Consider the following 17,646-nt stretch of genomic DNA (forward strand, 5'->3'; position numbering starts at 1 on the left):
CATAACATCATAACTAAATTTTACAATCCCCAAAATACAAATATTGTTTGTACACATGTAGTAACTGATATCATAAGTTTTTTTTTTTTTTTTTAATGTCTACACATGGTCATAAAATTCGCAGAAGTAACAGGCTGCTGATTTGCATACTCGGTGATAGCGACCCAGATGTGTTCCATAGGATTTACATCAGACCAATGTGGTCGCCGAGACATCAACACGAGTTCACCCCCGTAGCACGATTCTGCCTCCGAGGCACAGACAATTCTACTGCTGAAAGATGACATCGCCATCGGGGAAGACACCAAACATGACGGGATGCAAGTGGTTTGCACCTGGCAGAGTGTCTTCCATTACTACCACAGGTCACATGCAAGCATAATACTCCTTCCACCAGTGTACATCTGTGGCGCTCTGCACGTTTCGATCCGCCATTCACCTCGATGACGCCTCTAGTGGAGACGACCATCGACCCAGTGTAGCAAAAATGTGATTCACCTGAAGAGCCGACACGTTTCCACTGATCGACGGCTGAATCCCGATGATCCCATGCGCACTGCAATCGTAATTCACGATGTCGTTGGGTCAATATGTGAACACGTACGGGCGGTCTGCGGCAGATTTCCATGTTCAACCATGTACGACGAACGGTGTCCTCCGGAATACTTGTGCGTGCACCAGCATTGTGTTCTTTCGGCAAAAATGTCGCAAATCACCATCTATCCTACTTTACCGAGCAGACAAGTTTCCAACCCCACATTCTACGATGTAGCACCTAGTGGTAGTTTCACTGACCTTTTTCTTCTTTCCGTAGATGCTCTCGACAGTAGCTCGTGAACATTCGACCAGCTCCGCCGTTTTCGAGATACTCGTTCGCAGGCTTTGCATGATGATAATCTGCCCTTTGTCAAAGTCGCTTATCTGAATAGATTTTCCCATTTGCAGTCCGTATATTCGCTAGGGTGAGCCCCCGTCCGTATCTGGACCGCTTACATACTTTAGTTACCGCATCATGTGCCCACAGCGCCACAAGGCGGCATCCAATGTCTCTGTGGGCAGTTAACAATGTTTTGGCTTATCATTTTGTGTTGCCCAGCTTATGGCACTGCGCTGTTACTGATGCTGTTGACAAAGAATGTCTTATGTCTCTATTATTCGCAGGTATGAAAAGCGGAACAGGCAGTGAGGCGGAGGTTAACACAATCATCCCGAAAAGGTGTGAGTGGTACAGCGAATTGCTGTGAGCAGACCACAATGAACCATGTTTCGAGAAAGGGTCACCAGATTGCGCAGCGGAGCCACAATATGCTGCTAACATGAGTTATAGTGAACTGTGTTGTCAGATCATGGTATTCTTGAGTTCCAGTGGCTGGTTTCGCTTTAAGTAATTATACGTTAATCTTCGTAACTTGCGTACCACTCAGCCTCCAATGTATGGTCTAGTGGCAGATACACTGGAGTACTGAGTATTGAGCTCCGTTCTCTAGACTTTCAAACTCGCTCTCTCTCTCTCTCTCTCCTTTCCTTGTCCAACAGAGCTGGGACATCATCTCTCATGATCTCGTTGTCGACGGGGCCTTAAAGCTAAAATTTAAGTAATTTTGGGTCAACACCCCCTCCCCAATCTCCACCCCTTTTTGACAAAATTACACCTAAAGTTTGTGACAGGTAATCTACTCAGAATTGACAGGATCGATTGATAAATGATACTTGAGCATTTTGTCAACTTTTCATCAACATAAATGGGGGCCGCTTACGTACCTATAAGGTAGGCTCTGTTCAACAAAAGCGTCACTGGTGTAGTGACCAAGGCATCTGCCTGCGTAGCAGAGAACACGAGTTCGATTCCCAGTTGCAGTCTGTAGGTTTTTATTTTTCTTCCCTCTTGAAACTGGTAGGCATACGAAGGCCAATAAAGTAAATAAACCAATGACGGCTAATAAAAGAGTAGCCAAATAAATTTATCAAACGACTTGGATTAGTAAGGAATTAAAAATTTAAACCTGGTCGATTTACGGTGTCTTTCTCTCACTGTGTTACATGCTATCAGTTTCCTTCGAACAGTTGGCTGGAATATTCTTGTCATATGAACATTCGAAGACTTCCATCAAGAACATCTAACGAATGCAATCTTCGCGCATCTACAGCATCCCTTCCGATGGTTAGCACGAATACAGATTTGGTTTGTATTTAAAAATATTTCTTTTTCGGGACTTCATTTTGATGCATACCACGCATACTATAACACTGCCTGCAAAATCGGTGCTGAAAGCGGACTGTGGATTATGCTGTGAATCGTTATTACATCCGCTCGGTTGTGCAGCTCCTCCTGGGTTTCCAGAAGTAGACAGCAATTTTGGAGCCTAGAAATAAAATTTTTAACTTGGCTATAAAAACAAACACATGGGTGGCACTCAGGTGTAAAGCCTGGCGGCATTCCTTCTACCGTCCAAGGACCCTCGTCATTTATAAAAGAGCTATCATACAAGACGGTGTTATTTTGTCAAAATGTTCAAATGTGTATGAAATCTTATAGGACTTAACTTCTCAGGTCATCAGTCCCTAAGCTTTCACACTACTTAACCTAAATTACCCTAAGGACAAACACACACACCCATGTCCGAAGGAGGACTCAAACCTCCGCCGGGACCAGCCGCACAGTCCATGACGGCAGCGCCTTAGACCACCCAAGTTATCTTGTCCACCACAGGCGCGCTGTACCATTCAAAATTTGTTATCAGCAACATGTGATTTTAAAATGTTCTCAAGATATGTTTTTTTTCTATTTCCCGGACTTGGAACAAGTGGAGTGAACATTTTTTGACGAGTTTCTTAAGGGATGGGCCTCTTCTGTACCCCAAGGGCCAAATTTATCGTTAGTTTCTTATAAGCACGGGGAAACTGTAGGCAACAATTTTTCAGACACTACGATAGAACGTTGCGCCGTGTATGAATGTGTTATTATTTTAAGTACAAAACGTTCAAATGTGTGTGAATTCCTAAGGGACCAAACTGCTGAGGTCATCGGTCCCTAGACTTACTACACACTACTTTAACTTAAACTAACATACTGAGAACAACACACACACCCATGCCCGAGGGAGGACTCGAACCTCCGGCGGGAGGGGCCGCTTTAAGGACGCTATCGACCGCGACAAGGGTTAGTTTTTCTTCTTTATGCTATAACTTGCGTCGAGTGCTCGTTTTCGCAGTAGCTTTACTCGGAATTGCTTTCTTACGAAGAGGCTTAACATGTTAATTCTTTATTAATAGAAGTCGTTTGAGAAATTTATTTGCCTGTTTAGTTATTATTCTCTATTGATTTACGTACCTTATTAACCGTTCTAGTCCTACCAGTTTCGAGGCGTAAAAAATACAAATAAAAAAACTGTAGATTGCAACTAAGAATCGAACATAAGTTCCCCGTTTCGTAGTAAAATGCCTTGGTCGCTACAGCATTGGCGCTTTCATTTAGCAGCGCCTACCATACCAGTACATAAGCGGCAGTCGAAAAAGTTTTTTCCATCGATTTCAAGGAAAATATGCGTTTGCGGACCCCATATATGTTGACGACAAATGTTCGGTTTTCAATTATTTATCGATCTCGTCAATTCTGAGTCGATTGCACATCATGAACTTTAACTTTAGGGGTATCTTTTTCATAACGGGGGGGGGCGGTTGTTGAGTATCTTAAGAGTCTTTCACGTTCGGTCGCGCACAAGCTGCCTGCCAAATATGAGCCGAATGAGTTGGCTGCGTCTGAGACAAGGGTATTGTGTGCCCCAGGAATGTGTGACAGGACCGTTGTTATTCTGCGTATACATAAATATTTGGCGTGGACAGGGGGGGGGGGGGGGGGGGGGGAGCACCAAATTGCAGTTGTTTGCTGAAGACACTGTAGTTTACGGGAAGTGTCGAAGTTGAGTGACTGTAGGAGGACTTCGACAAAATTTCTAGCTGGTGTAATGAATGACAGCTAGCTGTAACTGTGGAAAAATTTAAGATAATGCGGATGAGTAGGAAAAACAAACACGTAATGTTCGAATACAGCATTAGTAATGTCTTGCTTGACACAGTCACGTCGTTTAAATATCTGGACGTCACGTTGAAAAGCGATATGAAATGGAGGGAGAATGAGAAGACTGTGGTAGGGAAGGCGAAGGTCGACTTCGTTTTATTGGGAGAATTTTAGGAAAGTGTGGTTCATCTGTAAAGGAAATCGCATATAGGACGCTGGTGCAACCTAGTCTTGAGTACTGCTAGAGTGTTTGAGATCCATAGTAGATCGGATTAAAGAAAGATATCGAAGCAATTCAGAGGCAGGCTGCTAGATTTGTTACCGGTATGGTTCGAACAACAAGTGTTACGGAGATGCTTCAGGAACTCAAATGCGAATCCCTAGAGGGAAGGAAACGTTCTTTTCGAGGAACGCTATTGAGAAAATTTAGATAACCGGCATTTGAAGCTTACTGCCGAAAGGTTCTACTGCCGCCAAAGTACATTGCGCAGAAGGACTATGAAGATACGATACTAGAAATGAGGGCTCATATAGAAGCATATAGACAGTTTTCCCCTCGCTCTGTTTGCGAATGGAGCAGGAAAGGAAATGACTAGTGGTCGTACAGGGTAGCCTCCGCCCCATGCCATAAGATGGCTTGCGGAGTGCCTGTCTAGAAGTAGATGTGGGTTCAAAGGCTCAGAAACGAAGACGCAGTCTCAGAGACGAACTGTAGAAGTACGCGTTCGGACAGAGACAGTGAAATAGTCGGTAAAAACAACGAATCCGTGCTAACAGGCTCGTCATTGTTGATGAAACTGACAGAAATCTACACGGTTTACCGATCTCCATATAATGTCATCCATGATGCCGTTGGCCATAGGAAAGCACGCAACCAATACTGCTCTTGTGTTACCACAACTGTGACAGTACCTCAGGAGCACTTGGGCCGTTATGGGCATCAAGTAGACGCATTACCCTATCGGACTGCCGCAGGAAACGAATCACCATGAACCACAGGCTTAAGACGCAATAGATCAGTGGAAACACCCACTGTCCCGGGGAAGGCATCCACGAGGAAAGCCATACTGACGGCTCTCAAATGTAGTGCATATTAAACTTTCTCCACGAAATTTCAAATGTTTAAACACCACCTTACAACACAGAGGTGGTGCCGTATGCGATGTCTCGGTAGAAGAGGTATCTAACGAAGACAATCAGACATCTACAAAAAATACGTAAATAAGTTTATATACACAATGTACAGAAATCAGACGACAGTTATACGAGTTGAGGGCCATGAAAGGGAAGCAGTGGCTGAGGAGGGAGTGAGACAAGGTTGTAGGCTATCCCCGATGTTATTCAATCTGTACACTGAGCAATCAGTAAAGGAAACCAAAGAAAAATTTGGAGTAGTAATTAAAAATCAGGGAGAAGAAATAAAAACTTTGAAGTATGCCGATCACATTGTAATTCTGTCAGAAACAGCAGAGGACTTGGAAGAGCAGTTGGACGGAATGGGCAGCGCCTTGAAAGGAGTGTCTAAGATGAACATCAACTACAGCAAAACAAAGATAATGGAATGTAGACGAAGTAAATCAGGTAATTAGATTAGAAAATTATACAGCAGACTAACTGATGACCGAAGTAGAGAGGATATAAAATGTAGACTGGCAAATGCATGAAGAAAGGTTCTGGTATGGAAGTGAAACATAGGCGATAAACAGTTTAAACAAGAGGAGACAAATGCTTTTGAAATGTGATGCTACAGAAGAATGCTTGGGGTTAGATGGGTAGATCACGTAATAATTGAGGAGTTACCGAATAGAACTGAGGAGAAAAAAAATTGTGGCGCAACCCGATTAAAAGAAGGGATCGGTTGATAGGGCAGATTCTGAGACATCAAGGGATCACAAACTTAGTATTGGAGGGAAGTGTGAGGGGGAGGGAAGGGGGGGGGGGGGGTAAAATCGGAGTGGAAGACGAAAAAATGAATACAGGAAGCAGATTCAGAAGGATGTAAGCTGCAGTAGTTATTCAGAAATGATGATGCTTGCACAGGATAGAGTAGCATGGAGAGCTGCATCAAACTAGTCTTTGAACTGAAGACCACAACACATAATAATTGAGGTATACGTGACTTTCAAGTGCTCTGGGTTCTTCTGTGGTGCTGAGTTATATACAGTGCAAAGAAAGTAATGTTCTTCATAGAAACAAATAATCTTGAATGCTGATATACTGCCGGCCGGAGTGGCCCAGCGGTTCTTGGCGCTACAGTCTGGAACCGCGCGACCACTACGGTCGCAGGTTCGAATCCTGCCTCGGGCATGGATGTGTGTGTGTGTGTGTGGGAGGGGGGGGGGGGGGGAGAGCTGTGGATGCAGCTAATTAAAAAGACACGCTGGCCAATAAGATTCACGGGCGGTTATGTCATGTCAATTTAGCATAGGGCGTCTATTTCATTTTTATTAAAGACGGGAAAATTTTAAAAGTTTTTTTCTAAACTAAGCAAAGTAAGGGGAAAAAGAGACAAATTGTACCCAATAACTTTAATGGGCATAGAAGTTTACCTTTGTATCATGCACTCAAATGAACTCAAACGACTTTTTACAATCATTCTGCTGCACTGACACCGCATTTTGTCAAAAAAAGCGTTTTCGTTTAACACTTGCGCGATGCTCCTTCGAGTTGGCGTGATTCACAATATCAGACCTTTCCACCATGTCCAATAGCAATGTTTGACTTGCACAATGTGCATTGTACACTTTATCCACTGCCCGTGATAAAAGTAAACTCACTTATGTATCCCTGTTAAAATTACACTTTCATTTCGACATGATGAAACAGTGAACATGAATCGGTTGTGTCAACAGTGCAAAACTTTAACAGTAAATAAACAAAGGTTGAGGGGCAAGTTGTACAAGTGTACAAGCGCCGCTTCATAGCGCAGTAAATTTCAAATCAAACATCCGGTAGCGCCAAATACTTAAGTCAGGCGGAATCACAAAAAAGCAGGACGCTTGAGAGACCTCAAAAAACCTTTCACGACGGCGTTCAGTAGGCCAAGTCGCTTCAAAACCTGCACATAGTAGGAAAATGGACATAAAATCCTAAAAAGAACTATGGACTTTTTAGGTTACTTGGGACGCTGATTAGGAATCCGATGTCGGAATTAACAAAATTCAAAATGTCGGATCTATTTTGGCGGATGAAAAACTATAAATGTAGCGAAATCGAGCAAAGCTTCGGGTATAAGATATTGTGAAGTAGGTAATAACGAATTAGAATCCGAAATAGCCGCATTGAAATGTTTTATTCGCTGTTTTGCATTTTATCAATCGAAATCAGTCACATTAGTCGCTTGTGTCACTGCGCAGTTGGGCTGTCCACTAGGAGATGGTTTGAAAAGCAGATCTTTTGCTTCAGGTGGAATCTACGAGGCGTATTTTTTAAGCAAGTCCCGTTTTGAAATTAAAAAAGACATGCTAAGATATCTCAATAATTTTATTTTTACATGAAAGCCTGTACCTTAATCTACTTTTCTACATAATTTCCGTCAATATTGAGGCACTTTTCATAACGTTGTACCAGTTTTTGAATACGCTCCTCATAGAAGTCTGCCGCCTAACTTGTTAACCACTGCATCACCACTGTTTTGACTTCGTCATCGTCTTGCTGACCGCCTAGGTGTTTCTTCAAGATGAAACATGGGTGGCCTACGTCACACCAGAATCAAAGCAACAGTCCATGGAAAGGCGGCATTCAGATTCACCCAGAAAAGTGAAGTTTAAGCAATTTCTACCCGGAAAATCATGTGCATAGTTTTTGGGACAGAAAAGGAGTATTGCTTGTGGAATTTCTGCCTCGTAATGAGACAATCAATGCAGCAGCGTACTGTAAGACATTCCACAATCTGCGCCATTCAATTCAGAACAAAAGACGTGGCAAGTTGAGCCATAGAGTAAATATCTCTGGAGTGAGCACTCACATGCGCAGAACAGATTTTGTGTTGTCAACATACATTGCCGGCCTGGTCACGTGATCTCGGGACTTCGTGTGTTTGTTCGTATAGTGCCCCGTATATTTAGAATGTCACTACATCCCTAGTACAGACGGATTCTTTTCGTACGTGTCGCGGATTATTTATATATGTTGCGCAGACATTTTAACAGTATCCATTTGATACGGGGAATAAACCAGCTACGTAACTTTTAAGGACAAGTGATATTACATTCAGCTTCTTTGCGATAGGTGTCATAGTTCAGATGCACTCGATTTTTGGTAGTTTTTGGTATGATACCGCACTTTATAGTATTACAGAGCCTGAAGTACATTTTTGCAGTGATAGTCCTGCAAAACGACTTGACAGTACGTTAGTACTTTCGCAAGTGTCCGAAAAACACCGAATTTACCACACATTAGCGATTATATCCCTGCTAATTCGTCCTTTTTTCTTGTATTTCTGCGTATTTATTTTCTCGTTTTTGCGACCTAAAGCACAATTTTTCTTACTGGTGGCACTTTGATGTATTTATTTAACGCATTTTAAGTACTTGCTCCCAGTTCATTAAATAAATAGTAGACGGAGTAATCTATATACATAATTTACAAGTCACTGATAAATGCATGGAGGATAGTATTTACTGAAACAACTAACCTTTCCCTTTCCTGTTCCACTAGCAAATTTACGAGAGGAAGCGATTGTTTGTAAGCTTTTGTACGAGCCGTAATATCTATTATATAGTCATAAAATCGTAGAAAAATAGGTTTACAGAATCAAGTCTTAATTATAATGCGTCTCGAAATTTTTAAACGTATACAGTGTCTCTTACTAAAATGAAAACTATAATTAGAGCTGTATGGAATGTACCCATGAAAAGTTACTATCCCTCCAGTCACGTATTTTTCTTTGCATCCGTAGCAACAACGTAATTCACCATCGCTATTACACAATCAACAAACGGTGAAACACAACAAAAACTCTTGGTATTATAAACTTCAAACGCTGCAGAAAGCACACAGGCACAGCGAAGTCCCGAGATCACGTGACAATCCTGGTTTAATGTTGACAACATGCGCAGAACGCAATGCTCACTCCAGAGATATTTACTCTATGAGTTGAGCAAGAGCATCGTTTTGCTGCAAGACAATGCCCGTCCGCATATGGCGAATCAGACCAAAGATCTCATCACATCTTTTCGATGAGAAACTCTAGATAATCCTCCGTACAGCCCCGATCTTGCGCCCAGTGACTACCATCTGTTCCTGCACTTTAAGAAACACCTGGACGGTCAGCGTCTTCATGACGAAGTCAAAACAGTGGTGATGCAGTGGTTAACAAGTCAGGCGACAAACTTCTAAGAGGAGGGTATTCAAAAACTGGTGCAACGTTTTGTCGGAAATTATGTAGAAAAGTAGATTAAGGTACGTGCTTACATGTAAAAATAAAATTATTGAGATATCTTAGCATGTCTTTTTTTTAATTTCAAAACGGTACTTACTTTTTAAAAAAACACGCCTCGTATTTATCTTTACCAGTTGTCATTTGCTGAATTCACGAGATAAATGGATGCGAAGATGCCAGAAGCCGATGGAAAACGACATACATCTTTCTCACGGGAATATTTGTTTGTAAAATCTCCACGGTAACGCTAGGTATTCTTCTTACGAGCTTCCTGCTCATCTCCAGGTAGCCAACCAATCGACAACGGAGCAGCTTCCGCTATGGTATATCCTTGAATCAAAACTCTGTGGTCCGATGTCGGTATCGGGCATTATCGCGGAATATTCTGAGTGCGGTGAAATTGGCACGCTACTTTCGAGAAATATAAGTTTTTTCGTAGTTCTTGATAAATATGTTTTGGTTCTGGAGTTTTCTGTACAAAATTTGTACAGTTTTGCAGTATTTCGCGAAAACAAATATTGCTCGTGAACATTTTAATGTTGTAAAAAAATTATTTGCCAATGATCACAACTCCGAATAGCTCCACAAGAATTCTACAGACAACCATAAAGACTTTTTTGTATAGATAATTTCTCAGGTAATTCCAATATTAACAGGCCCGTTTTTACCGCGTGGCACTGCCGCAAGGTATAAAAATGAAACGTGCAAACATGTGCATTTCAACTCGTTAACTGACATTAAGGTAGGAGAGCCTGTTACAAAAGTGGAGCCACGCATATGAAATTTTGTAGCCAATAATTTCGGGCAATACCGGAAGCAGTTTAGTTATAAATCGATATACGTTATTACACCGATTAAAATGACAAATATCTTCTGGATATCCTCACAACCAGGCAGAATCGCTGCCATATACAATGACGAAAAAAAAGGCAACAGCAAGGAGGAGCTGTGCAACAAACGAAATTTGGTAGGCGTATTTCTAATCTGAAAGATGATGTCTATTCGAATTTTACCTCAGTCGCATAAGAGTGGTAATAGTATCGCCACTATAAGGATGCAGATGAGGTTTGATATAAATTAGTGCTGTAAAAGTCGTGAGCGATAGTTACATTTGAAATTTGACATGGTGAGTTGTTAGTCCAGAATGGCGACAAAAACGCCATGCAACACCTCACTGAGTTTTAACGAGGTCGTGTAATAGGGCTACGAGAAGCTGGATGTTCCTTCTGCTACACTGCAGAGACTTGGCAGGAATGATTGCTGGCAGCGGTGGTTACGAGAATATACCGTCGCAAGATGACTGTCTTCCGACAGTCACGTAGTACTACCGAGGAGGGGTCGTCGTGTTAGGCGGTATGGCTCTGTCGCGTCGTACTTCATCTGCAGCAGCAATCTGAGCACCAGTTGGCAAAACAATGACGCAACGAAACTCACTGGAACGCTGGGCGAAGGTCTTATGCTTTCCGATGAAAGCTGGTTCTGCCTCAGTGTCAGTGATGGCCGTATGTTGATTAGGAGGCCAATTGGGGGCCTGCAGCCAACCTATCTGCGTGCTAGACACGTTATCTCACCTGGAGTTAGGGTCTGGAGTGCAATTTTGGATGACAGCTGGAGCACTCTCGTGGTTATACCACGCATCACGAATGCAACTTTGTATACACATCAGTCCGATGAATCAGCCTGTTATGCTGCCATTCGTGAACAGGATTCCAGGGGTGTTTTCCAACAGGATAACGCTCGCCGCACATACAGCTGTCGTAACCCAACATGCTGTACAGCGTGTCCACATGTTGCCTTGGCCTGCTCGATTACCAGAATTGTCTCCAATCGGGTACATATGAGACATCATCGGACAACAATTTCAGTGTCATCCACAAACAGCATTAACTGTCCCTTTATTGACCGACCATTTGCAACGGCGTTGAACCCCATCCCACAAATTGACATCCGGCACTTGTACGAAATATTTCATCCACGTCTGCATGCTTTCATTCAACTTTCCAGAGGTTACATCTGCTATTAATCTACCAGCATTTCCCATTTGAAATGGTTTATCTCGTGCTTACATTAACCTGTGATATAAAAGTATCCATCGCTTAAATATGTTACTTAGACAAATGTATTCCAGAAATTTCATTACTCCACATTCATTTTTTTTGGTTTTTCCAATTTTTTTCCCGTCAATGTTTTCAACAGGCCACACATACAATATCTGCAATTGGAAGCCCGCATCTCGTGGTCGTGCAGTAGCGTTCTCGCTTCCCACGCTCGGGTTCGATTCCCGGCGGGGTCAGGGATTTTCTCTGCCTCATGATGGCTGGGTGTTGTGTGCTGTCCTTAGGTTGGTTAGGTTTAAGTAGTTCTAAGTTCTAGGGGACTGATGACCATAGATGTTAAGTCCCATAGTGCTCAGAGCCATTTGAACCATTTTGCAATTGGAAATTTGTGGTGAGTTCTCTGGGACCAAACTGCTGAGGTCATCGGTCCCTTGGCTTACACACTACTTAATCTAACTTACACTAAGGACAACACACACGCCCATGCCCAAGGGAGGACTCGAACCTCCGACAGGGGGGGGGGGGGGGGGAGCCGCGCGAACCGTGGCAAGGCGCCATAGACCGCAAGGTTACCAAGCACGGCACAATATATGAAAAATGTGCACGATTCACTGTTTATCGTCAACGTATCTTATGGACTTGAGACTAGAATTACACCCCAGCACTAGGTAAGTATACATCAGTGCAATCTTCGCAAGATTTCGCGGAATTAAAGTCGGAACGCACTCCTTTTCTCTGTTCAGTCCAACTTTCGAAGCGTGGGACATTTTGAAAAAAGTAATGTCCCGATAAAAATGGGACGAATAGACAACCTAATATTTTAGCGTCATTTGGTGGCCTGTATGTGAGGCTGACTCCCCCTCCCCATTCGGAGACCGTGAGCGATGGAGAGAGATTTCACTCGACGGCGCACAGGCGGGAGACTTAAACGTGCTGTCCTTCAGGCAACTGCGAGCGATGTGTACCGAGCGCCGTCGACGACGTCGTCGATAATGCTGGGAATTTTGAAACGTTTTTTTACGGCGCCAAGTTTGCAGTTGACAGCGAGATAATGAATATAATACAGTTACGAACAACGCCAAACTGTGAGTTGGCAGCTATGAGCTTACAGACAGGTAAACCAAGTGTGACGAAATGCAGGGTGATTATGTCGAAAACCGTAGAAACAACTATTTTTCTTGTAGCTTCCTAAAAAATTATCATAATGTTCCTAATTTTTAATGACTTATCCTCACATTTGTGCGTCACTGCTTAAATGAATAAAGACGTTTCCGAGTGGCTGCTGTTACTCTTCTCGTTCTGACTAGTAAAGATTCACAGAGTTTATGTAGAGCCTATATCTCTTAGACTTTCTCAAAAAAACTTAAACAGCAGAATTAAAAAATTAATTTTTAAAAGTACGTGCTTCGACAAAGTGGTACAAGAGGTGGCAACGTGGAAGGGCTATTATAGGAGTTTAATGCGCTGCTTGATATTGACCCCGAAACTTTCAGAAACAGCTTGAGTGGTAAAATTGCTTTTTCAAGTTGAAGTTGTACGAATTAATTTTAGAAAGCTAATTCAATTTGTAAACTGTTAATTAAAAAGTATATTGCATATCACAGGCAAAACTATTAATCAAACTCATCAGCTTGTGTCGGACGACAGTTTATAGCTACAAAACCATGACGCATATAAGGATCATATTCTGAAAGAAACAAAAATGTGTATGATATGCAATATAAAATACGAGATATTTTGAAACTTCCTGGCAGATAAAAACTGTGTGCCAGGAAGTTTCATATCAGCGCACACTCCGCTGCAGAGTGAAAATCTCATTCACGAGATATTTTGTATCTCCAGGACACTTTTGTGATAGCATAAGTAAACGCCTGAAGTAGTGTATACACTGAAGCAAATTAATCTCTTTGGCAAGTCGCACGTCCCAGTAATGAACTTTGTGAAAAGACTATCTGGAATGCGCAAGACTGACTTGTCAATATGCCTCAGCCAGAAAGCGCAAAATGACCGACATTGAGATATCAGCGCTAATTGTTCTACTGGTATCAGTGTTAGGAGACCCGCATCGCCGTACTAGGCAAGATCCTAATGGAGATGATTTGCCGTTGCCTTCCTCCGACCTAATGGGAATGAATGATGATGATGGTGGTGATGAAGACGACACAACAGCCAGTCATCTCGGGGCAGGTGAAAAATCCCTGACCCCGCCGGGAATCGAACCCGGGCTCGGGAAGCGAGAACACTACCGCGGGTCCACGAGCTGCGGACACACACACACACACACACACACACACACACACACACACACACACACACACCAAAGCGAACTGCTACCAAATCCTGCCACAAAGACAGAGGTAGGAAGCCAAACTTTCAAAGGATATTGCCTAGTAGCAAGTGCAGGCAGAGGTATTTGTCGTGAAACCTGAAAATTATTTAGCCGCTATTCGTCACATTTTCCTTGCAACTGAAAATACCAGATGGCTCTGAGCTCTAAGAAACTCATGTAGCGATGTGTCTTCAGCTCCCGAAGTTTTTTTTCGTGTTACCAGTACATGCGAAAAACTGCTAAAGACATGAATACAGAAAGTCTTCGGATATATATAGGCAATGGGTACCTGCTATTAAGTTGTGCCATTAATGTCTTTGGCGATTATCAGATACAGTTTTAAACAGTTATTAGTTAGCTCATATCTTGGGGATTCTATAGCTTTTATTTTGAAATTCTGCTACTAATCATTCACAACTGATTTCCATAAATATTCGTTTTATAAACTGATACGCCCTTTTCTTGCTATAATCTTTACATAACTAGTTATAAACATTCTCAAGATGTTTTACAAATCAGAGCTGTCACCCAAGTTCAGTACACACGAAGTAATTTTTGAATAAATATTCTCAGCAACAAATAATCTCGTCTCCTATCTCCGGCTACTTTTCTCCAAACATTGTTTGTTCTTCGATGTGTATTAGGCGTTATATCTCGAGATAACCTACTTCAGTAATTCCACAAACAGTTTTTCAGAGCGAAATCTAAGAATATGCCTTATCTTCTTACAGATCGTTCCCGTAGCGACTATAAAGATGAAGTCTAATAAAGATCGCATGAAGGCCTGTAACAATTTTTTCTTCCCATGCGATACCCTTGAATGTAACTGTAAACAATGTTAATATATGGAGCGAAGAAATTGTCGTTAATTGGTCACTATACAGAGCCGAGTAAAATTTGATGGAGGTACGAACGAGAAGACGTTAATATCTTAAAGGCGTTACTGGATTCTGCAACGGGTAAAGCGGAAATAAATACTAGTGTTATCTGGATCGTACGCCCTGCAAATACGGTGAACATACAAGTGTTGTGGATGAGGAACAGCAGTACCTGTGAAAAGCCGCCACATTCTAAAATGATGACGCCAGCTACAATCGCGATGCTCCATGTATGAAAGCGGCTCATGCTGCACATCTTAGGAAACAAGAGATTGAGACGCGCTTAATCAGATTACGCACTCACTGTCTGCGTTCAAACACGCCTGTACACACCACCGCGGCTGTCACACACGCAATCGACTGCACCAACCGCACGAAGTTGGTCGATAGCTATCGACCAACATGACACCATTCGATTCTCGTCAAACTTCGATTAGTGCGTGCCATATTGTGAACGATTCGATTTAGGAACACCTGTAAATATATAGTGAATCTGGTAATTTTTTGTTACACAAATTACAAACCCTTAACCTGTACAAACCAAACAGCATCGCTGGTTTTAGCAGACTAACGATTTAGTGTGAAAGACCCCAGCTAACGAGTGCTACGTTGGTGTGTAGCTTTCGTTTACCGAATTTCTTCGTCCCAAGATTTTGGTTTTATTGTGTGTGACAATACAGGGGGGAAAGTGAAGAACCAAATAACAGGCGCATCTAAGAATTAAGAATTGCATGGCTCGGAATTGTAAAATGTGATGCAATGTAAAACATTCGTGTGAAATCCGTTCTCGCTCTCGCTCTCTCTCTCTCTCTCTCTCTCTCACTCTCACACACACAGTCAGAATCATTCACCAAGCATATCCGACACTCTTAAAAGTATGACGAAAATTTAATTTGTAACAGCAAATATTTACTTAAGAAAAACGTTTGAGATCATTGCAAATGGTATGTTTTACATGAAACACACCAAAGCCCCTCTACTGGAGGACCTATATCTTTGTAGGAGTTAAACATTAGTTTCCCCAATTACATAGTTCAGAAGGGAAGAAAAAACATTTTCATATTAAACCCATTCAGTAGTTTGTATTACTCTTGTCAATTTATATCTAGATTTACTGTTACCTACTTACCATAAAGATGACATGTTAAGTTACAGAGAGGCAGAGTTAAAAGACATTTAGATGTTAACTTTTGGCCACAGCCTTTGTCAGAAAGAGAACAAACATTAATTCACACAAGCAACCACACCGCATGCACACATGACCACTGTCTCGGACTGTTAAGACATTCAGTAGAGTGAATGAATCAAATTGTGTCACCTGCAAGCTATGAAGCATTCTTTTAGGATCAAAAATATTCAGATAATGGAATTTCACTACACTTGTCACTTAAAAGTAGATAGCTATGTGTTAGATGGAACTGAGGTGCAGCAGTTTACATCTCCAATAGGGAATCTGTCACACAATGACACTTGGCCCTACAGAACACGTCTGCATGCTGGTAATGGCGTGTTACACGTGAACCAGCTGATACATCAAGCCAAGCAGTGCATCTGTGCTTAACAGAGAGCAAATCTCATGTACAACCAGACAAGTTGTTAAAGAAATTTCTAACAACCTAATTGTGATTAACCATCTTTTGTAATGATAATAGTTAATGAAAGTATTAGTTTCTGTTTTATATTTAAATTTAATTCTGACAAACGCAAAATCAGTTAAAATGCTGAATTTTGGACCTACCATGGTAAGTAACTTTCTGAAAAGTTACTGTGTTTTCTGTAAACGTCAGCAAAGAAATTAACTGAATACTTTCATATTAACTAAACAGCATTTTGGTTAAAGGGATAAAATTTTGTGTGATATTTTCAGTTTAAGTTCTTGGATATCATCATCACTGAAATTGTTAATAATGAAGTATAACTGACCATGAGAAGTAGATTATGTAGCCTTGATGTGCGTCACATATAATATCACATTAATTATAAAATAGCCCATTTCCTGTACTTTGGTAATGTAATATTTACTTTGGATCATGATATAAGTAAAGAAAAGATTATCTTACTACATTTTGGAACAGAATAGTTTGGATTTTTGTGGAAATTGATTTCTGAACTAGAATTTATTAAAAGAAAGAAATTATCAAGTTGTAAAAGTTGAAATAGGATGCTGATTGGCTACTGCGCTATTCTGCCAATTAGAGAAGAGACTTTTCACAGGCTTGGGAACAAAGAGATCATTTTTATTGCTGAGCTAAGAGGCATCTGAGGTCAGCTCCTGTGTTGTGAGATCTTGCTGCCTGGAGCTCTAATCATTTCTGTTAATGATTGTGCAATGGCACAGGTTTTGGTCTGTCCACTGTAATTTCATCATTTACCTTTATGACTTTCTTAAGCCCCAATGCCTGCATGAAGTGAGATATAGTCAACCTGGAAAAGCAGTTTAAAAGAAAACCTGCACTACATGTGTCAGAAGGACAAATATGAATAATGTTCAAACAGGTGGCAACATTTGTTCCAGTTTGAAGCAGTTTGCAGCTCACTGTTGACAGAATATTCACCAAGTGCTTTTGAATTAGGCGTTTGCTCACTTGGGCATTTCTCTCAGTTTCAAACAGGAGCACAGCACAGTTTCAAAGCTCATTTTTAGTTGAGACATACATCCTTTTTTCAAAGATGCCTTTGTTTCTTTCAATAACAGTTAAGAAATAATTCACTACAGGATGAGATTTAAAAATTGCCTCAGACTGACTAATTATGTGAACTCTTTGGTTAACCCTTTTCCAGGCACATTTTTTATATCAACTCAGCAAAGATAATTTTTTTTTGCTATCCTATTACAGTTTTGATCAACTGAGTATATTTGTTTTTTGATAATTTCATTTTTGTGATTTAGGACCTAAAACTATGGTGGTATATACACCACCATGACACCTTTGTGAGGTATAAAAGCTATGGTGGTAAACGAATTTTTTGTGAACTGTTGT

At 41.4% G+C, this 17,646-nt stretch overlaps 1 protein-coding gene across 1 annotated transcript in view; it reads right to left on the minus strand.

The window, feature by feature from the left end:
- LOC124619637 overlaps positions 1-15,001 on the minus strand; it is a 382,561-nt gene extending 367,560 nt beyond the window's left edge. The window contains exon 1 of the mRNA XM_047146152.1: positions 14,838-15,001. Within this exon, the coding sequence (XP_047002108.1) occupies positions 14,838-14,921 (84 nt within the window). The 5' untranslated portion in view covers positions 14,922-15,001. The remainder of the gene's footprint in view (positions 1-14,837) is intronic.
- Positions 15,002-17,646: the final 2,645 nt, after the last annotated feature.

Source organism: Schistocerca americana, chromosome 6 (genome assembly GCF_021461395.2).
Source record: "Schistocerca americana isolate TAMUIC-IGC-003095 chromosome 6, iqSchAmer2.1, whole genome shotgun sequence".
Lineage (NCBI taxonomy): Eukaryota > Metazoa > Arthropoda > Insecta > Orthoptera > Acrididae > Schistocerca > Schistocerca americana.